Genomic DNA, 22,483 nt, shown 5'->3' with positions numbered 1-22,483 from the left:
CTTTCCTTTTGCATCTTTGGACTTGTCGTAGGGGATCCTTTCCCGTTCATTGCTTTGTCCACACTAAAAATCATCATGACCGAATTCCATATTCAAATCACTATTCCATTTTCACTCTGTGGTGAGATAGGGCTCCCCTGCCAATTCACCAAACATCTTTCCTCCCCTTTTGGTCTTATTAAACTATATGCATCCAAAGGTCTTAATGCTGGAGCTCCCTAACTTGCCTGAACATAAATACCCATAAAAATCTGTAACTAGCCCAAATTCCTCCTTATGAAAGCAGACTTTTTCATCAGCAGAACCAGATTAATTTGCATATATTAGTAACCCTGAAAACGTTACTTGTTCTGGTTCTTGATCTAACACCAGGAACAGCCCTGGCTAGTGTACAGGGATTACTGGGGCTTTCTAGCTGAGAAAATAAATGTTAATTTTGCAATCCTAAATAATTCTCATATACTTTTCACTGTATACCCTAACTAAAGAAGGGCATTCTTCATTGAATTCTGCAGTCATGCTGCCACAGCATCTAGATCTCTCCAAAAGGGTGAAAGCTCCCACACTAGCAAACCATACATTGAGAAATGGTTTTTGGAAATGATTCCTCAGGCAGAGAATATCGCCTAGTACAGAGGTTTTGTGTGTGTTCCTAGTAATTCTCCTGCAGCATGGTGCAAGAAGAACTCTGTCCACTGGCGGGCCTTAAAGTCTGCATTCAGCGTAGAAAAACAACTGCAGGAAATCACCAGCAGACTGAAACAGGTGAGTATCATTTGTTTATCTTAACACTTCTCCTGTTTAGCTCTACACATAGGCAGTAGGTTTTACTAATTACTAGTGGAGGAAAGAACTGTCTGTTCCTCTGCAGTGTTGCCAGCCTAAATTTATGTATAATATATTTCCAAAGTATTCCCAGATTTAGAAGTATCCTCATGTTTTGGAAACTCAAAATATAAGGCTCAATTAAAAATGAATGTTGAAAAGCAGATACTTTCCAGCAGTGGCGTTCCTTGCCTGCATGGCACCCGGGGCGGAGCGCCGATGTGCCCCCCCCCACTAAATTACACCTTCCCCCCCTCCGGCGAAATGACCCCCCCCGGGTGTACGCCGCTTGGGGGGGGGTGCCGCGGCGCGCAATGCACGCCTGCTCTGAGTTCGCTAAACTTCTTTGCTCATTTGCTACAGCTCCCTCTACCCTGGAACAGGAAGTAACCTGTTCCGGGGCAGAGGGAGCTGCAGCGAATGAGCAAAGAAGTTTAGCAAACTCGGAGCAGGCGCGCGCCGCGGCACCCCCCCCCCCCCCCCACCGGCGTGCACCCGGGGCGGACCGCCCCCATCGCCCCCCCCCCCCTTGGTACGCCACTGCTTTCCAGCCCCTTTGTGTTTCAAAGGATTTTATGAGTTTTGTGAAAGTAAAATTATTTGCAGATAAAAGCAGGGACAGGCTGATAGTGATCTGGCCCCCTGGGCAATAAAGATCATTGGGGCCCCCCCATCCCATTCCATCCAGCATCGGGATGCCCTATCTCTCTCCCCCTCCTGCACTCCTGTCTCTGCCCCCCCCCCCCCCCTACCTGGAGCAAGAAAACAACTTCCAATCCAAGCGGGAAGAAGAAGTTGAGTCCGTACTTACTATCCTGAGGCCTGTCCCCCTTCTGACATAACTTCCTTCTTCTGCAAGGGTGTGCTGTGGCAGAGAGAGATTCCAGCATCAGCGGAGACCTCAGGATAGTAAGTGTAGACTCTGCCTCTTCTTCCCACTTGGATTGGAAGCTCTTTTCTCGCTCCTGATGATGGTGGTGGTGGGGGTTCAGAGACAGGATTTCAGGAGGGGGAGAGAGAGGGGGCATCCTAGTCCCAGAGGGGAGGGAGGGATGTTCTGGGCCCTCCAACTGCCCTGGGCCCTTGGGCACTGCTTGGTTGCCTGTCAGTCTGCCCCTGGATAAAGGTTAGATGAAGCCCTGTCTATCATTGTGAGATTTCATTTCCCCTCCCTGTTTTCTGCTTCTGTTCCCAGAGCATTTTACCTCATCAGTCTAATTTATTGAAAGCCTCAAAATGTGACAAATATTGGAATCTGAGGCAGAGAACCTGGACTGGTTTTCTGTGTCATGGACTATCTATTTTAGGCCCTTGTCCTGAGTGGTAAAATTGGTGCACATCAGCAGAAAAACACAAAGAATAAAAGTTTGGTTCATCAAATTAAAATAAGACAGAGTGGAAGAATGAGTTCTGTACATGTGATGTGGCTTTCTGTTGGTTTCAAACAGTTTAAAGACTTTCCGAGGGAGAGATTTGATGGCTCCAGAAATGAGATACTCCGACAGTGTTTATGTGCTGGGTACTTCACTAACGTAGCCAGAAGGTAAAATAACTGAATTTTTACAAAATTACAAAGGGGGATGGATTTCTTTCAGTTCAAGGCAATGAAAGTTCTCCTCCAGCTCAGCAGTAAGCTTTAGACGCCAAGCAATGCTGTCTTTGTGTCCTGCAGTGCTAAAATCTGTGCTTGGATGTTTCTCTTTAAGGTGAGACAACTCAGAATGTGCTATAGTTTAAATTGCATTGTTCATCTATGGGAGAAGCGCTTCTATCTAACTGGACAATCAGGGGCCTGATTTCTAGACATGAGCCTGTTTAATAAAACTTCCAAGTGCTTATTGCTCACTTCAGCAGTGGCATGGCTTGGGGTGAATGTGGAATACAAAGGTTGAAACCAAAAGCTGGAGTTTGTCGCTGGTGAAGGGAGTGAAATGAATAAAGAATGTTTGTTTATTTATTAATGAAACTAGTCTTTGTCAGGCTTTATGATAAAGAAGCTGGTAGCACAGCTAAAGTTCGTTCCCTTGTGTTTTTTAATTCCAAGTAATAAATGTACTTTTTGGAAGGTAATTGTTTCTACTCCTATTTCTTCATCATTTTTCAATATATTTGAATGAAAATAAAATCTCTTCTGCCCTGAAGTTAATGGAAACCCTTCCTCAATAGCATATCCAGAGCTAAGCTGCAAACCTGATCAAAACCCAGAACACTGCACGGTTGAAGAATGAGCTTTAGTTCTGGTGTGGTGGTTTATTTTTCTCAGTCGATTGCAAGACTTACTCTTTGTGCAAAGTGAATTTGTGCTTCAGGTAGAAACCTAATCCTTTTTTTTTTCTTCTTCTACTGCCACCCAAGTAGTCTTCCTGTAGCTGCAGGTAGAAATGTGTCTGCACAGCACTTGTGTTCACTGTCTAGAAAAATATCTTTGATGAAACATTGACCAGTTAGTGGGGTAAATGATTATAGTAAGGACCAATGATAGTTTTTTAACCATGTGTGTGTCCTATAACTAAAAGGAAAAAAAAATTAACAAAATGTGTTTAGTGGTGATATTTTTGAGTTCAACTCATTACTGTGGGAAAATATTAGGAATCATTAAAATGCTGAAAATAATTTCCTCTTAATGATCTGGTGATGTTTGATACTAACTGTACATTATCACATTCAGAACATGTTTTTGCTGGTCCTCCCAAAAAGTTTCAGAACCTGTAGAAAATCCAGCTTAGCAATTGGTAAAGCCCTAGAATATAAGGAGCATTTCTGTGTTTGCAGATCGGCTGGAAGAACATTTTACACAATGGATGGACATGGCAATGTAGTGCATATTCATCCTTCATCAGCTGTAAGTTATGTGTTTCTAAATTGTGTTGTTGGCTGTACTGCACACCTTTTGATATTTCTGAATTGCTTTAGTTATGAATAGCATAACATAAAGGAGAACAGCTTGTTAAGGACTATAGGGATATCTTAGTTAGTTAGTGATGTAATTACACTTATTGTATTGGGGTGCATGATGATCCTCTGCCTCGGAACTGCCAGCCCAGCAGTAGGAAGACAGGCCAGCATGTCCTCATTAGCTGGTGTATATTTTCAAACCCAGTCACAGCCTGTCCTCTGCACAGGTTTACTTAATGATAGCTATGCAAGAGATGAGGGGAAGGCCATAGAAGAACAGGAGAAGGATTGTTGAAGGCTATGGGGGAGGCCAGAAAGGGTGAAGGATTCTGGAAGAAGCATACAGAGGGGAAAGAAAGAAAAAAAGGACCTGGAAAGGGGCACTTGGGATATGGAAGAGAAATGAGTACTCAGGAAGGATAGAATTTCCCCCCACACCCACCCTCCTGGGGTCATGCTCAGAACCTTGTGAGGTCCCTGAAGAAAGATTCCCATCTGTCTCTCCACTTAGGTGGGGAATATTCCACAATGTTGCTTGGTGGTCTGGAATTGAACTTACACTACTTATCAGAGTAGTATAATTGTAAACTTCTGGAACATGTTGTACCAAACTCTGTTATGGCTACATTATTAAAACTTAGAAATAAATTGTTCAAGTCGTTTGAAGGACAACAGATTGGTGAGCTGGGGGGCAGCAAGAGAGAAAAATACAGGCGCAGAGGGAAGGGAGAAAGAGTGTGCCATGGGGGCTATAATCAAAGCAAACCTATTAGTGTAGTGTTGTTTTGATAGCCAGAAGTACCCCTGGAGCTCTGATTATTTACCCGCGAACTGTATGATATCTGGATCTTATTTCACCTGACCATGTAACCATGCACTTTCTTTAAGCTCTATAATCAGGAAGCACAGCTGGAGTGGATCATTTTCCATGATGTCGTGGTTACATCAAAAATTTATGTGAGAACCTTGTGTCCTGTTCGCTATGAATGGGTTAAAGATTTACTGCCCAAGTTGCATGAAGTCAATGCATATGAACTAAGCACTGTGGCCCGAGAAGAAGTGACAGAAGAAGAACTGTCAAAGTGGAGAAGAAAAGAAGCCATCAAACTGCAGCATGGTGAGAAAACAGCAGTACATTTTCATTTGAAAGGGATAGTTAGTATAGAGCTGGCTTTAAATTTCTAGCATCCACAGGCAGCTGGGGGGGTGGAGGTCTACCCCTCAAGGTCACCAGGGAGGTTGGTAAGGATGAGTGGGTGCTGGAATCTCCTTAGCCCAGATTCTTCAATCTCCCCTCACCTCTAAGTCACTGTGCTCTAAAAGAACTCGAACATTAAATTGCTGATCTGTAACAGATCATTAAGATCTTCCATAGTACTTGAAGACTGGAAAGTAGCCAATATAATGCCAATTTCCATATCATCAAGCTGATCAATCCATAGACTGGTGGGTTGTGTCCATCTACCAGCAGGTGGAGATAGAGAGCAAACTTTTGCCTCCCTATATGTGGTCATGTGCTGCCGGAAACTCCTCAGTATGTTCTCTATCTCAGCAGGTGGTGGTCACACACAGCAGCAGCTCTGGCTAGGCCTCCAAGCCTAATCCTTAGGTTTTGTTGAGGCCTGGGGTTGAGGGCTCTTTTGAGCAAGTGCAAACCTGGTGGTGCCAGGTCCCTCCTTTTCTCCCCCCTCCCGCTGGCTCCGTTTAAAAAAAAAAAAATTTGAACGTCTTTAAAGGCGTTTAATTCGACGTTTCTTTAAACGTTCATTGCAGCTACTCACTGGGACACCAGTTCGTTACAGCTCGGAGCGGCAAGCAGGTAATTTTACCTTTTTATAGCGGGCAGGGGGTTCCCCGATTCTTCTCCTCGTGGCATATGGCGTCGGAGGGCGAGGGCGCAAAGGGTCGCTCCCCGGATCGCTGGAGCGCTTCTAGAGGGGATGCGGGGGTTTTACAACCTGATTCGCCCTTGATGGGTGACAGTTTAGTGACCGATGAATGTCCCGGTCGTTCCTCTGGCGTGGCGGTTTTTCCCCGCCATAAACGCCCATCCCCCGCTCCTCGCCTCCGCCATCTTGGCCGGCCACGCGGCTCGGACGGCTTCTTCGTGGGCCGCCCTTGAGGTTGGAGACATTAATGCCATGAACGCCCTTAATTTGGGCGACGGCACAAGCGGCTAAAGTTAAGCGCCGTTCTTCCCGCGCGGCTCCTTCGCGGAGTTTCGCGCCGGACGCCATTTTGGATGCGCAGCATGTCTCTCCCCCGCTATTGCGAGCGCCGGTTGAGAGTGCGTCTAGGGCTGTTGCCCAGGCTGCGGAAGTGCACAGTCTGGGGGGTTTCTCCCCCGAGTTTGTTTTGCTGCTGCATCAGGCTTTCCTCATGCAAAACGCTGCCCCTGCTCCCTCTTCTGATAAAGAGGTTGAGGTTCCCAGAGGTAAACGCCCTCGGGTTGATTTCCAGGCCTTGGAGGACTTTGTCTCCTCCGATGTAGATGAGGGCAGCGTGTCTGAGGTCTCCCAACGGTCCTTTGCGGATTCCTTGGAGGAGATAGATCCCCGCTCGGATGGAGCGGATGACCCCTCTGCAGCGCGGCTTTTTAGCCCAGAGGATTTGCCCAACCTGTTTTTACAGGCCATGGACACTTTGAAGATTTCCTCTCCGGAGGACGTCTCTCCCTCAGCCCCTGTTGGCTCTGCCATTATGCTGGGGACGAAGCGCCCGCCTAGATCCTTCCACGTGCATGATGCCATGCACACCTTAATTGCGGCTCAATGGGATGTCCCGGAAACGAGCCTTAAAGTGGCTAGGGCTATGTCCCGCCTCTATCCTTTGGCTGTGAGTGAACGTGAGGCCTATCTGTGGCCTACCGTGGATTCTTTAATCACTGCGGTGACTAAGAAAACGGCGTTGCCGGTGGAAGGTGGCACGGCCCTAAAGGACGCCCAAGACAGAAGATTGGAGGCGGCCTTAAGGTCGTCCTTTGAGGCAGCTGCTTTAAGTTTGCAGGCCTCAGTTTGCGGCTCCTATGTGGCCAGGGCGTGCCTGACTATGGTGCAGCGGGCTTCCCCCTCGGATCTTTCCTTGAGGGCTGATTGGCCGGCCCTGGAATCGGGCTTAGCCTATTTGGCAGACTTGCTGTATGATGTCTTGAGAGCCTCAGCTAAAGGCATGGCTCAGACAGTCTCTGCGCGGCGGTGGCTTTGGCTGAAACATTGGTCTGCTGACCACGCCTCTAAATCCCGCCTGGCTAGATTGCCTTTTAAAGGCAAGCTGCTCTTTGGGGTCGAGCTGGACAAAATCGTGACCGATCTCGGCACATCTAAGGGCAAGAAATTACCAGAGGTCAGGGCTCGGGCTAGTACTCGTCCCGGTACCTCCAGAGGACGGTTGCTGGAAGCCCGTCGGTACCGCCCGGGCAAGTCGGGTTCCTCTGCCCCCTCTTCCTTCAAGAGGAATTTCTCCCCCAAGCAGCATTCCTTTCGCAGAGACCGCCGTCCCGGAGGTGCTCCCTCCGGTCCTCCCCCAGGGTCTCGTACCCAATGACGGGGCCTTGGTCCACGCCCCAGTGCAGATTGGAGGACGGCTGTCCTCGTTTCTGGGCGAGTGGACCACTATAACTTCAGACGCGTGGGTGCTGGAAGTCATCAGAGACGGCTACAAGCTAGAGTTCTGCCAACCCTTAAGAGACGGGTTTGTACTCTCTCTTGCAAGTCTCCGGTCAAGCTGTGGCAGTGCAGCAGACCTTGGACAACCTGATCCGCCTGGGTGCGGTCGTTCCGGTGCCAAAAAAAATCAGATTGGCAAGGGACGTTACTCCATTTACTTTGTGGTTCCAAAGAAAGGAGGTTCTGTCCGGCCTATCCTCGACCTCAAAGGGGTCAATCGGGCCTGGAAAGTGAGGCACTTTCGCATGGAGACTCTCCGCTCTGTTATAGCGGCAGTGAAGGCAGGAGAGTTCTTGGCTTCCTTGGACATCAAGGAAGCGTACCTGCATATTCCCATCTGGCCTCCTCTCCAACGCTTTCTGCGTTTTACAGTCCTGAGACGACACTTCCAGTTCAGAGCCCTCCCTTTCGGGTTGGCTACTGCTCCGCGGACCTTTTCCAAAGTAATGGGGGTCATAGCGGCCTTCCTGCTAAAGGAAGGAGTACAAGTCCATCCTTATCTGGACGACTGGTTGATCCGAGCCCCCTCTTATGCAGAGTGCGGCAAAGCTATGGACCGGGTAGTTGCTCTTGTGAGCTCCCTGGGATGGATCATCAACTGGAAGAAGAGCCAGCTGCGCCCGACTCAGTCCCTGGAGTATCTGGGAGTTCGATTCGACACCCAAGTGGGCAGAGTGTTCCTGCCAGACAATCGGATTGTCAAGCTTCAGGCTCAGGTGGACTAGTTCCTAGTAGCCTCTCCTATTCGGGCTTGGGACTACGTGCAGCTGTTGGGCTCTATGACGGCCATGATGGAAGTGGTGCCCTGGGCCAGGGCTCATATGAGACCACTACAGCTATCTCTGCTGCTGCGCTGGACTCCGATGTCGGAGGATTATGCTGTGCGCCTTCCCGTGGACCCAGCAGTGCGCAAGGCGCTGAGCTGGTGGACGCAGACAGACAAGTTGTCTGCAGGATTGCCTCTGGTGACCCCGGAGTGGATTGTCGTCACGACAGACGCCTCTTGGATGGGCTGGGGAGCCCACTGTTTGGGAAGGACAGCGCAGGGGCTCTAGTCTCCTGCAGAGGCAAGTGGTCTATCAACCTCCTGGAACTCAGAGCCATTCGGTTGGTGTTATTGGAGTTCATCCCGGTACTGGTGTTGTAGCCTGTACGGGTCCTGTCGGACAATGCCACGGCTGTGGCCTATATCAACCGCCAGGGAGGTACCAAGAGCGCCCCTCTAGCCAAGGAGGCTATGAGTCTTTGCCAGTGGGCGGAAGCAAACCTGGAGCAGCTTTCAGCGGCCCACATTGCCGGAGTCATGAATGTCAAGGCGGACTTTCTCAGTCGCCATACCTTGGAGCCCGGAGAGTGGCAACTATCTGCTCAGGCGTTCTTGGACATCACGAAGCGCTGGGGCCAGCCGAGCCTAGATCTGATGGCGTCATCGGCCAATTGCCAAGTGCCGCGCTTTTTCAGCAGAGGACGGGACCCTCGATCCCTGGGAGTAGATGCTCTTCTCCAACAGTGGCCGACACAAGAGCTCCTCTATGTGTTCCCGCCCTGGCCCATGTTGGGCAGGGTGCTAGACCGGGTGGCAAAGCATCCCGGCAGGGTAATCCTGGTGGGTCCGGATTGGCCCAGACGTTCCTGGTATGCGGACTTGATCAGGCTCTCAGTCGACGATCCTCTGCGGCTGTCAGTGGAGCAGGGCTTGTTACATCAGGGTCCCGTGGTGATGGAGGATCCCTCTCCCTTTGGTCTTACGGCCTGGCTATTGAGCGGCAGCGTCTGAGGAAGAAGGGCTTCTCAGACAAGGTCATCGCCACTATGCTGAGAGCGAGGAAGCGCTCTACTTCTACTGCTTACGCCAGGGTTTGGCGTATCTTTGCAGCATGGTGTGAAGCAGGCTCACTTTCTCCCTTCACTGCTCCAATTTCTTCAGTGTTGGCGTTCCTGCAAGAAGGTCTGGAGAAAGGCCTGTCGCTCAGTTCCCTTAAAGTCCAGGTAGCGGCTCTGGCTTGCTTCAGGGGCCGCCTGAAGGGTGCTTCCCTGGCTTCGCAGCCAGATGTGGTGCGCTTTCTCAAGGGAGTTAATCACCTGCGCCCTCCTCTGCACTCAGTGGTGCCTGCGTGGAATCTCAACCTGGTGCTAAGAGCATTGCAGAAGCCGCCTTTTGAACCCTTGTCGAGGGCATCTCTGAAAGACCTGACGTTGAAAGCAGTCTTTTTGGTGGCTATCACTTCAGCCAGAAGAGTTTCCGAGCTCCAGGCGCTCTCATGTCGAGAGCCTTTTCTGCAGTTCACTGAGGCAGGAGTGACTATTCGCACAGTGCCTTCCTTCCTGCCCAAGATTGTTTCTCGCTTCCATGTGAATCAGCAGCTCTGTCTCCCTTCCTTTCGTAGGGAGGACTACCCAGAGGAGTACTCTGCTCTTAAATATCTGGATGTGAGACGAGTCATCTTCAGATACTTGGAAGTGACCAATGATTTCCGGAAATCGGATCATCTGTTTGTCCTGTTTGCAGGTCCTCGTAAGGGTCTGCAGGCTGCTAAGCCTACAGTGGCAAGATGGGTCAAGGAAGCCATTGCAGCGGCTTATGTGGCCGCGGGGAAGGTGCCGCCTATCCAGCTGAAGGCTCCCTCCACGAGAGCTCAGGCGGCCTCGATGGCAGAGGCCGGATCCGTCTCCTTGGAAGAGATATGCAAGGCGGCAACTTGGGCTTCGGCTCATACATTCTCCAAGCATTACCGTTTGACTGTGGCTGCACGGGCGGAGGCCCGGTTTGGAGCTTCAGTGTTGAGGTCAGGGATTTCAATGTCCCGCCCTGGGTGAGTACTGCTTCGGTACATCCCACCAGTCTATGGATTGATCAGCTTGATGATATGGAAGGTAAAATTATGTATAATCATACCTGATAATTTTCTTTCCATTAATCATAGCTGATCAATCCATAGCCCCTCCCAGATATCTGTTCTGTTTTTATTCTGGTTGCATTTCAGGTTCAAGTTTAGTCTTCAGTTATTTCAGAAAGACTTCGTGTTCAAGTTCTTTCACTTGGATTCTTCAAGAGTTGGGACGAGTTTGTGTTACAGTGAGCTGCTGCATTCCTCTCCCCTCCGTTTTACGGGGCTGGATTGAGACATAAATTCTGCCGGCACTCCCTCCCGCTTCGTGCGGCTGTAGGGCAGCTTTGTACCCCTCCCGCTTCGGCGGTGTTAGGGTCAGTCAGCTCCTCCCGCGGTTGCGGTTGCAGGATAAGCCAGATCCCCCCGCATCGGCGGGTGTGGTGTCCCTCCCCCGCTCCGCGGGGATGAGCTGGACGGATTCCCCTCCCCCACTTGTGTGGGGATGAGCTGGGTTAATTCCCCTCCCCCGTTTCGGCGGTGGTGAGCTGGGCAGAGTGTCCCTTCGTGGGTGTAATTCTCTAAGTGCTGAGTCCTGCGGATGGAGCTTTGATATCGACATACTGAGGAGTTTCCGGCAGCACATGACCACATATAGGGAGGCAAAAGTTTGCTCTCTATCTCCACCTGCTGGTAGATGGACACAACCCACCAGTCTATGGATTGATCAGCTATGATTAATGGAAAGAAAATTATCAGGTATGATTATACATAATTTTACCTTTTAAACAGGGTTCTGGGGGTGATCTGGGAAATTGCAAACTGGTAAGCCTGATGTCAATGTGGGCAAATACTGGAAACTATTATAAAGAATAAAATTACTGAACAAATAAACATGGTTTCTTGGGACAGTCAACATGGATTCAGCCAAGGTAAGTCTTGCCTCACCAATTTGCTTCATTTCTTTCAAGGCATGAATAAACTTGTAGGTAAAGGTGAGCCAGGTGATGTAGTGTGTCTAGATTTTCAGAAAGCTTTTGACAAAGTTCATGAGGAGATGCACCAGTCTGCAGGTATCAGCCTGGCAGATGTTGAGACTGCTAGGCTGTGTCATTCTAATGGCATGCCTTGACGAGACAGGCTTAATGGACATGGTGTCCCCAGTAGGAAACAAGGAACCTGCAGGATCTAATCACTGTCATCTCCTCTGAAGGAATCTGTCTTGATAGCCTTTGATACAATACCTCAGAAGACTCATGAATAAGCTGAGAGGGCTAAACTTAGGACCCAAAGTGGTGAACTGGATTGGAAACTGGTTGACCAACAGGCGACAGAGGGTGGTGGTAAATGAAATCCACTTGGAGAAAAGGAAGGTGAGCAGTGGAGTGCCTCAGGAGTTGGTGCTGAGGCTGATTCTGTTTATTTGTGAGAGACATTGCTGAAGGATTAGAAGGAAGCCTTTTTGCAGATGACATGAAGATAGCCAACAGAGTGGATGCCCCAAAGGGACTGGAAACCATGAGAAGAGATCTTCAAAAATTAGAATAATGGTCAAAGGTCTAGCAGTTAAAATTTAATGCCAAGAAGTGTAGAGTAATGCAGAAATCCAAAGGAGATATACCAGATAGGAGGGGAGAGCTTGGTTAAGGAGAGAGACCTTGGGGTGATGATGTCTGAGGATCTGAAGATAAGGAAACAATGTGACAAGGTGGTGGCTGTGGCCAGAAGGATGCCAGGCTGCTTAGAGAGGGGTGTGACCAGCAGAAGAAAGGTGGTGTTGATGCCCCTGTACAAGTCGTTGGTGAGGCCCTACTGTGGGAGTATTGTGTTCAGTTTTGGAGGCCTTATCTTGCTAAGTATATAAAAAGACTTGAAGTGGTTCAGAAAAAAATTATGAAAATGGTATGGGGTTTGCGTCACAAGACTTATGAGGAGAGATTTGATGACCTGCACGTGTACACCTGGAGGAAAGGAGAGACAGGGATGATATGATACAGCCTTTCAAATATTTGAAAGGTATTAACCTACAAAAAAAAAAACCTTTTCCTGAGATAGAAAGTGATAGAACTAGAGGACATTAATTGAATCTGCATTGGACTGACTCAGAAATAATGTCAGGAAGTACTTTTTCACGGAGAGGGTGGTAGATACCTGGAATGCTCTCCTGCAGGAGGTGGTGGAGATGAAAATGGTAATGGAATTCAAAAAGGCATGGGATAAACACAAAGGAATCCTGTTTAGAAGGAGTGGATCCGAAGAACCTTAGCGGTGATTAGATGACAACACCAGTAATTAGAAAGCAAAGCCAGTGCTGGGCAGACTTCTACAGTCTGTGCCCTGATTGTGGCTGGACAGATTTGGATAGGCTGGAGTGGGGCTTCGAAGACAACTTCAGAAGTTGGAGAACCAAGGACAGTGCCGGGCAGACTTCTATGGTCTGTGCCCTGAAAATGGCAAGGACAAATCAAGATCAGGTATATATATGAAGTATCACAGCATACCTTATACTATGAGTTTATCTTGTTGGTCAGACTGGATGAACCGTACAGGTCTTTATCTGCTGTTATTTACTATGTTACTATGATAGCTAATTCACAAGGGACTGCCATTCCAACCTAGGATTGGGGAATTCGCTTTTTCAGTAGCTAGTCTATATTTATGGAATGCTGTATCCCCAATTTTACAGAGACAATCCAATTATTTAAATTTTAGGAAATAATTGAAAGCTCTTCTGTTTACTCAATCTTTTGATGAATAAGAAGCCTAAGGGTCCTTTTACAAAGATGTGCACTAAACGCTAGCAATGCCATAGAAATATATGGGTGACTAACATTTAAGCATGCCCTAAAAACACTAGCGCACCTTTATAAAAGGACCCCCTGGTGCCTTAATATTTTACAGGAGATGGGAGGGGGAAGTTATTTCGATGTTTTGTCTTTGTAGGACTGTGATCTGACTAGCACGTTATTGAATAGTATGGAATATAAATTAACTAGCCATTAAGCCCGTTAAAACGGGCAAGATTTCCAGCTACCCTCCTCACCGCCGCTCCCTCCCCCCTCCGTATCCGGCCCCCTGCACTGACCTGACAGCGCCTCTCACCTCTGTGTGAAAGCGCTGCAGGCAGCAGCAGATCGCTCTGCTGCTGCCTGCTGCGCTTCCACAAGGAGGTGAGAGGCGCTGTCAGGTCAGTGCAGGGGGCCTGATACGGAGGGGGGCAGGAGTGGCGGCGGGGATGGGGAAGGGAGGGTGGAGGTTGGTGCACGCGATGTTCGTTTCCAGGCTCCAGCAGCAGCGTCCGACAGTCCGACTCAGTTTCCCTCTCTGTTCCGCCCTCTGATGTTATTACGTCTTGACGCGAGGGCGGGACAGAGAGGGAAGTCTCTACTGCGCATATGAGAAATTAGAAAGTAAGATGAGTTCACAACTAAAGTGTATAATGCAAATATAAGCAGCATAAAATGAGTTAAATGGTTTAGCTTAGAACATGGGCACTTTAAAACACCTGCTCTGTCTAAATGGTACAAAGTATGTATGGTTTACGCTAAAGCATAGACACTGAAGTGAGATTTTTAATGCACCAATTCCCTGTAGCTTACTTAAAATATGATTTAAGATTTTTTTTTTAATCAGTTTTGTTTTAACTATATACTATAAAGTAATGCAGAGATTGTTTTTAGAATAGCGATGTAATATTTGGCTTTAATTTTATTTCCAGAAGCAGCAATGGAAGAATCTATAAAGAAAGTGGAAAAGAGAAACGATGATAAATCTATATCTGAAGCACGTGCTCGCTATTTACAGAGAAAACAACAGAAATCAAAGCACTTAACCTAATACATCCAGGGAGGAACTGGAATTATCCAAATGAGTTCTGTTCCAGTTCAGGAAACAGAAACAGCAAACTGGATAGTCACTGTACGCAGACAAGGGTAAAGCCAACTTAAGACTACAGAGGACCAGAGAAGGTGAACAGGCTTTTTGAAAGTGAGAAGTATGCTTCAGAAAAATGCCCCTAAAACCACTGTAAGGAAAGAGCATGCATAGTTCTTATGGGACAACATATCAAGGGACAGTTTGCTTTTCTACTGCCTCTATTCTGTTGCATTTAACTGGATCACATTTGTGCCTGTGATGAATCATCCCTATCGGGAAGGGCAGGGTCGTTCTTACAAAATAAGTTTTGGGAAAACATGTTCTTATGTTTCAGTGCCTGAAACTTGATGTCTAAAGACCATATGGAATTGGCTCTGCCTATTTTAAAGCAGACTCCGGCGCAAGAAAAACTGAGAAAGCAGCAGTCTTGCTATGCAGCACTACACATAGACCTAATTCACCTTTAAGCATAATGTCTGGCAAAACTGCCTGACAATAACAAAAAAATCTCTTTTGGATGAGGTCCCAAACACTCCTCCAAAGGACAAACCTCCATCCACCCACTGCATCGTTTGCAACCCCATTTCAGGATTGGGAGGGTGTCACACTTAAACCACAAATAAGCAGAAGACAATGGAACTGGCTGTGTATATGATGCTGAAAAGAAGCTTATGCAAAATATTAAACTGGTTTTTTTTTTGGGTTTTTTTTTTTTTTTTTTAGCATTTCTAGGATAAAGAACATCAGCTTGCTAAAGTTCTGTAAAACTGGAATATTCTGAACTAATAAAAGCTGTTCTTTAATAGAAATTTAGTACCAAGAAAGGAAGCAGGGGAATAATCGTGCTGTACCATCATGTGAGGGGATGAAAGCCACATAATCTCAAAGAAAAGTGACCATTGTGAAGTTAGGACACAATCATAAGTTAGCTTTGCTTATATGAATGAAGTGGAATTTTTTAATGTCTTTGGTTTTGGCAGAATGCCTCAGAGACCAACTGCTTTACAGACAAATTATATTTCTGAGGCTTTCCCTTATTTTGGTCCAGATCTATTAAAATGCACTACTGCTCATTAATGTGTAATATTTACTGCAGGTCCCACTTTATGCAGTGGGAACTATTTACTACTAACGTGTGCACTAAAGTGGTACATCTCTGCTGAATAGGTCTTATCTGGAAAAAGTATTCGAGAACAATGGCCCTGTTTACTAAGGTGCGCTAGCATTTTTAGCGTGTGCTAAAAATAAGCATGAGCTAACCGTATAGATTCCCATAGGACTATTATAAGCATCTACACAGGTAGAGCGTGCTAAGCTAAAACCACTAGCGGACTCTAGCATGGCTTAGTAAACAGTGCCCCAAATGACCTAATTTGTGAAGTAGTACATAACTGTAACATTTCAATTTAAACAACCTAGCAAAGAAGTACAAAATGGAGGTGTAGTTATGAAATGGAGCAATTCAAGAAAACTTGGGGCCCAGACTCCTCTGTGCACAACTGAAAATAAACAACAGCTGACATCTGCATGCGGCTCCGTCTAGCTAGCACTCCCCCCCCCCCCCCCCCCCAGTGTTACACTTTCCTGCAGCCAGCCAGCCAGCCAGCCAGCAGCGATTCACCAAGGCTAGCTCTGTGGCCTTCCTCCTGCCAAGTGCTGCAACTTCCTGTTTGACGCTAAGCAGGAAGTTGCAGTAGAGAGGGCAGGACTTGAGAGGAGGAAGGTCATGAAGCTTTACTGTAGTTTATCACGGTATATTTACGATAATGGTAAACATGTCATTCTCTAGACTGGACTCATTTGGAAATTGATGACGAGAGGGGAAACCATGGTGTTGTACCTGTGATTATAAGACAATATTGTGGAAAATATGTTCACATTGTTTCAAAATACAATATTAAGAAAAATGTGAACACATTTTCCACAATATTAAGGAAATACAGTAAGAAGAAAAGAAAATGTAATGTCATCTATTCTAAAGAGATAAGTGTGAGGTAGTAGAGGAGACATCTAAAAAAAAAAAAAAAGAATGAAAGAAAATAGCAACTGCTCACTTCATCATACAGCCTGATCTAAAACATAGATCCTCAATCTTCCAGCAACAATTAGATGTTCATAATTAACCTTATCTATTTTCCTGTCCCCAACCAAATTCTTTTGTGACTGTAATAATTTCTTCAAATAGAGTGGGTCAAAGAAACCATATTAATTCCCTTGAAATTTTAACAAACATTTTCTATGTGAGTCTTGACCCCAAATAAGGTTGCAACCTGGGCAGGTGCTCCATAGCATACCATTGATCTGCGTTGCCTAGGGGTTGCGTGCACTGTCCCAGGAGATTTTGAGTAAGAGACCTAGAGCTAAAACTTTGGGTCTCAACATAAGGTAAAATTATGTATCATACCTGATAATTTTCTTTCCATTAATCATAGCTGATCAATCCATAGACTGGTGGGTTGTGTCCATCTACCAGCAGGTGGAGATAGAGAGCAAACTTTTGCCTCCCTATATGTGGTCATGTGCTGCCGGAAACTCCTCAGTATGTCGATATCAAAGCTCCATCCGCAGGACTTAGCACTTAGAGAACTACACCCACAAAGGGACACTGCCCAGCTCACCACCGCCGAAACGGGGGAGGGGAATCAACCCAGCTCATCCCCACACAAGTGGGGGAGGGGAATCCGTCCAGTTCATCCCCGCGGAGCGGGGGAGGGACACCACACCCGCCGATGCGGGGGGATCTGGCTTATCCTGCAACCGCGGGAGGAGCTGACTGACCCTAACACCGCCGAAGTGGGAGGGGTACAAAGCTGCCCTACAGCCGCACGAAGCGGGAGGGAGCGCCAGCAGAATTTAGGTCTCAATCCAGCCCCGTAAAATGGAGGGGAGAGGAATGCAGCAGCTCACTGTAACACAAAATCGTCGCAACTCCTGAAGAATCCAATTGAAAAAACTTGAACACGAAGTCCTCCTGAACAGGAACTGAGGACTAAACTTGAACCTGAAATGCAACCAGAATATAAACAGTACAGATATCTGGGAGGTGCTATGGATTGATCGGCTATGATTAATGGAAAGAAAAATTATCAGGTATGATACATCATTTTACCTTCCATATCATCATGCCGATCAATCCATAGACTGGTGGGATGTACCGAAGCAGTACTCACCCAGGGCGGGACATAGAAATCCCTGACCGCAACACTGAAGCTCCAAACCGGGCCTCCGCCCGAGCAGCCACAGTCAAGCGGTAATGTCTGGAGAAGGTATGAGCCGATGCCCAAGTTGCCGCCCTACAAATCTCTTCCAAGGAGACGGACCCGGCCTCTGCTATCAAGGCCGCCTGTGCTCTAGTGGAGTGAGCCTTCAGCTGGATAGGCGGCACCTTCCCCGCGGCCACATACGCCGCTGCAATGGTTTCCTTGACCCATCGTGCCACTGTAGGCTTGGCAGCCTGCAGACCCTTACGAGGACCTGCAAACAGCACAAACAGATGATCCGACTTCCGGAATCATTGGTCACTTCCAAGTATCTGATGATGACTCGTCTCACATCTAGATATTTGAGAGCAGAGTACTCCTCTGGGTAGTCCTCCCTACGAAAGGAGGGTAGACAGAGCTGCTGATTCACATGGAAGCGAGAAACAATCTTGGGCAGGAAGGAAGGCACTGTGCAAATAGACACTCCTGCCTCAGAGAACTGCAGAAAGGGCTCCCGACATGATAGCGCCTGGAGCTCGGAAACTCTTCTGGCTGAAGTGATAGCCACCAAAAAGACTGCCTTCAACGTCAGGTCTTCCAGAGATGCCCTCGACAAGGGTTCACAAGGCGGCTTCTGCAAGGCTCTTAGCACCAGATTGAGATTCCATGCAGGTACCACTGAGTGCAGAGGCGGGCGCAGGTGATTAACTCCCTTGAGAAAGCGTACCACATCTGGCTGCAAGGCCAGGGAAGCACCCTTCAGGTGACCCCTGAAGCAAGCCATTGCCGCTACCTGGACCTTAAGGGAACTGAGCGACAGGCCTTTTTCCAGACCTTCTTGCAGGAACGCCAATACTGAAGAAATTGGAGCAGTGAAGGGAGAAAGGGAGAAAGTGAGCCTGCCTCACACCACGATGCAAAGGTATGCCAAACCCTGGCGTAAGCAGTAGAAGTAGAGCGCTGACCTTGTCTAAGAAGCCCTTCTTCCTCAGATGCTGCCGCTCAATAGCCAGGCCGAAAGACCAAAGGGGGAGGGATCCTCCGTTACCACGGGACCCTGATGCAACAGGCCCCGCTCCGCTGGCAGCTGCAGAGGGCCGTCCACTGAGAGCCTGATCAAGTCCGTATACCAGGGACGTCTGGGCCAGTCCGGACTCACCAGGATTATCTGGCCCGGATGCTTTGCCACCCGGCCTAGCACCCTGCCCAACATGGGCCAAGGCGGGAACACATAGAGAAGTCCTGTGTCGGCCACTGTTGGAGAAGAGCATCTACTCCCAGAGATCGAGGGTCCCGTCCTCTGCTGAAAAAGCGCGGCACTTGGCAATTGGCTGATGAGGCCATCAGATCTAGGCTTGGCTGGCCCCAGCGCTCGTGATGTCCAAGAAGGCCTGAGCAGTATTCATGACTCCCGCAATGTGGGCCGCTGACAGCTGTTCCAGGTTTGCTTCGGCCCACAGGCATAGCTTCATGGCCTCCTTAGCTAGAGGGGCACTCATGGTACCTCCCTGGCGATTGACATAGGCCACAGCCGTGGCATCGTTCGACCGGACCCGTACTGGCTTCAGCACCAGGACCGGGAGAAACTCCAAAGGCGCCAACCGAATGGCTCTGAGTTCCAGGAGGTTGATAGACCACTTTGCCTCTGCAGGGGACCAGAGCCCCTGCGCTGTCCTTCCCAAGTAGTGGGCTCCCCAGCCCGTCAAAGAGGCGTCCGCCGTGACGACAACCCACTCCGGGGTCATAAGAGGCATTCCTGTGGACAGCTTGTCTGCCTCAGCCACCAGCTCAGCGTCTTGTGCACCGCCGGATCCAAGGGAAGGCGCACAGCGTAATCCTCCGAAGCTGGAGTCCATCGCTGCAGCAGAGAGAGCTGTATAGGTCTCATATGGGCCCTGGCCCAGGGCACTACTTCCATCGTGGCCGTCATAGAGCCCAACAGCTGCACATAGTCCCAAGCCCGAAGAGGAGAGGCTGCTAGGAACTTGTCCACCTGAGCCTGAAGCTTGACAATCCGATTGTCTGGCAGGAACACTCTGCCCACTTGGGAGTCGAATCGAACTCCCAGATACTCCAGGGACTGAGTCGGGCGCAGCTGGCTTTTCTCCCAGTTGATGATCCACCCCAGGGAGCTCAAAAGAGCAATCACCCGGTCTGAAGATCTGCCGCACTCTGCATAAGAGGGGGCTCGGATCAACCAGTCATCCAGATAAGGATGGACTTGTACTCCTTACTTGCGAAGGAAGGCCGCGATGACCACCATTACTTTGTAGAAGGTCCGCGGAGCAGTAGCCAACCCGAACGGGAGGGCTCTGAACTGGAAGTGTTGGCTCAGAACTACAAAACACAGAAGGCGTTGATGAGGAGGCCAAATGGGAATATGCAAGTAAGCTTCCTTGAAGTCCAAGGATGCTAGGAAGTCTCCTGCCTGCACTGCCGCTATAACAGAGCGGAGAGTCTCCATCCGGAAGTGCCGAACTTACAAGGCCCGATTGACCCCTTTGAGGTCGAGGATAGGCCGGACAGAACCTCCTTTCTTTGGAACCTCAAAGTAAATGGAGTAACGTCCCTTGCCAAGCTGATCTTCTGGCACCGGAACGACCGCACCCAGGCGGATCAGATTGTCCAAAGTCTGCTGCACTGCCACAGCTTTGACCGGAGACTTGCAGGGAGAGTGCACAAACCCATCTCTTAAGGGTCGGCAGAACTGTAGCTTGTATCCGTCTCTGATGACTTCCAGCACCCAAGCAACTGAAGTTACCCTGGACCACTCACCCAGAAACGAGGATAGGCGTCTTCCAATCTGCTCTGGGCCATGGACCAGCGCCCCGTCATTGGGTACGAGACCCTGGGGGAGGACCGGAGGAGGCACCTCCGGGACGGCGGTCTCTGCGAAAGGAATGCTGCTTGGGGGAGAAGTTCCTTTTGAAGGAAGAGGGGGCAGAGGAGCCCGACTTGCCCGGGCGATACCGACGGGCTTTGAAACCGTCCTTTGGAGGAACCAGGGCGGGCACCACTGGCCTGAGCCCTGACCTTCGGTAACCTCTTGCCCTTAGACGTGCCAAGATCGGTCAATATCTTGTCCAGCTCGACCCCAAAGAGCAGCTTGCCTTTAAAAGGCAACTTAGCCAGGCGAGACTTAGAGGCGTGGTCAGCAGACCAATGCGTCAGCCAAAGCCAGCGCCATGCAGAGTCTGTCTGAGCCATACCTTTAGCCGAGGCTCTCAAGACATCATACAGCAAGTCTGTCAAGTAGGCCAAGCCCGATTCCAGGGCCGGCCAATCAGCCCTCAAGGAAGGATCCGAGGGGGAAGCCCGCTGCATAATCGTCAGGCATGCCCTGGCCACATAGGAGCTGCAAACTGAGACCTGCAAACTTAAAGCTGCCGCCTCGAAGGACGACTTTAAAGTCGCCTCCAGTCTTCTGTCTTGGGCGTCCTTTAGGGCCGTGCCACCTTCCACCGGCAACGCTGTTTTCTTAGTCACCGCAGTGATTAAAGAATCCACGGTAGGCCAAAGAAAAGCCTCCCGTTCACCTTCAGGCAGAGGATAGAGGCGGGACATAGCCCTAGCCACTTTAAGGCTCGCATCTGGGAAATCCCATTGAGCCAAAATCAAGGTGTGCATGGCCTCATGCACGTGGAAGGTTCTAGGCGGGCGACCCCAGCACAATGGCAGAGGCTGAGGGAGAGACGTTCTCCGGAGAGGAAATCTTCAAAATGCTCATGGCCTGCACTAACAGGTTGGGCAAATCCTCTGAGCGAAAGATCCACGCTGCAGAGGGGTCATCCGCGCCATCCGAGCGGGAATCCGTCTCTTCCAAGGAATCCCCAAAGGACCGTTGGGAGAACTCAGATACGCTGCCCTCATCTACATCAGAGGAGACAGAGTCCTCTAGGGCCTGGAAATCCACCCGAGGGTGTTTGCTTCCGGAGGCCTCAACTCCTTTATCAGACAGGGGAGCAGGGGCAGCGTTTTGCATAAGAAAAGCCTGATGCAGCAGCAAAATGAACTCAGGGGAGAAACCCCTTAAACTGTGCACTTCTGCAGCCTGGGCCACGGCCCTAGATGCACCCTCAACCGGCGCTCGCAAGAGCGGGGGAGAAACATGCTGCGCATCCAAAATGGCGTCCGGCGTGAAACTCCGAGAAGGAGCCGTGCGGGAAGAACGGCGCTTAACTTTTGCCGCTTTCTTGCCGTCGCCCGAATCAAGGGCGACCATAGCATTAACGTCTCCCACCTCGAGGGCAGCCCAAGAAGAAGCCGTCCGAGCAGAGTGGCAGGCCAAAATGGGGGGGGGGGGGGGAGCAGCGGGGGATGGGCGCTTATGGCGGGAAAAAACCCGCCGCACCAGAGGAAGAAGCGGGACACTGACCGGACTCCAAACTGACGCCCAAACAAAGGCGAGTCAGGCTTTGAAACCCCCGCATCCCCGCTAGACGCACACACGCGGTCCGGGGAGCGAATCTTCGCGCCCTCGCCCTCCAACGCCATAAGCCACGTGGAGACCGAACGGGGAACCCCCTGCCCGCTATAAAAGGTAAAATTACCTGCTTCTCGCTCCGAGCTGTAACGAACTGGTGTCCCAGTGAGCAGCTGCAATAAATGCTGATATAAACGTTGAAATAAACGCCCTTAAAGGACGTTCAAATTTTTTTTTTTTTTTTAACGGAGCCAGCGGGAGGGGGGAGAAAAGGAGGGACCTGGCACTACCAGGTTTGCACTTGCTCAAGAAGAGCCCTCAACCCCAGGTACTCAACAAAACCTAAGAATTAGGCTTGGAGACCTAGCCAGAGCTGCTGCTGTGTGTGACCACCACCTGCTGAGATAGAGAACATACTGAGGAGTTTCCGGCAGCACATGACCACATATAGGGAGGCAAAAGGCTTGCTCTCTATCTCCACCTGCTGGTAGATGGACACAACCCACCAATCTATGGATTGATCGGCATGATGATATGGAAGTTCTTGTTGAATTTCCTGAATTCTTGAAGACAGAGATATTCATAAAGGAAGTCACCATTGTACCACTATGAGTGGTCTCCCAAACATATGTGAAATTAAGATTCCGTGAATATTCCACAGTACTTCCACCCCCCCCCCCCCCCCCACACCCATCAGCTCCATCCACCCTTTTGATAGGGACATAATTAAACATGACTTTAATTAAATCACCAACGAGATCAACCAAAGCC

The 22,483-nt window shown here is 49.2% G+C and overlaps 1 protein-coding gene across 2 annotated transcripts in view; it reads left to right on the top strand.

Annotated features, from left to right (window-relative positions):
• The window catches only part of DHX40 (DEAH-box helicase 40), a 65,174-nt gene extending 50,012 nt beyond the window's left edge, over positions 1-15,162 (top strand). For both annotated transcript variants that reach the window (XM_030185849.1, XM_030185848.1), the window contains exons 14-18: positions 657-765; positions 2,274-2,368; positions 3,598-3,667; positions 4,609-4,837; positions 13,932-15,162. In XM_030185849.1, coding sequence (XP_030041709.1) covers positions 657-765; positions 2,274-2,368; positions 3,598-3,667; positions 4,609-4,837; positions 13,932-14,050 — 622 coding nt within the window. In that variant the 3' untranslated portion in view covers positions 14,051-15,162. The remainder of the gene's footprint in view (positions 1-656; positions 766-2,273; positions 2,369-3,597; positions 3,668-4,608; positions 4,838-13,931) is intronic.
• The last annotated feature ends 7,321 nt before the right edge of the window (positions 15,163-22,483 follow it).

Source organism: Microcaecilia unicolor, chromosome 13 (assembly GCF_901765095.1).
Source record: "Microcaecilia unicolor chromosome 13, aMicUni1.1, whole genome shotgun sequence".
Classification (NCBI taxonomy): domain Eukaryota; kingdom Metazoa; phylum Chordata; class Amphibia; order Gymnophiona; family Siphonopidae; genus Microcaecilia; species Microcaecilia unicolor.
Note: the sequence above shows the minus strand (reverse complement) of the source record. Positions and strands in the feature narration are given on the sequence as shown.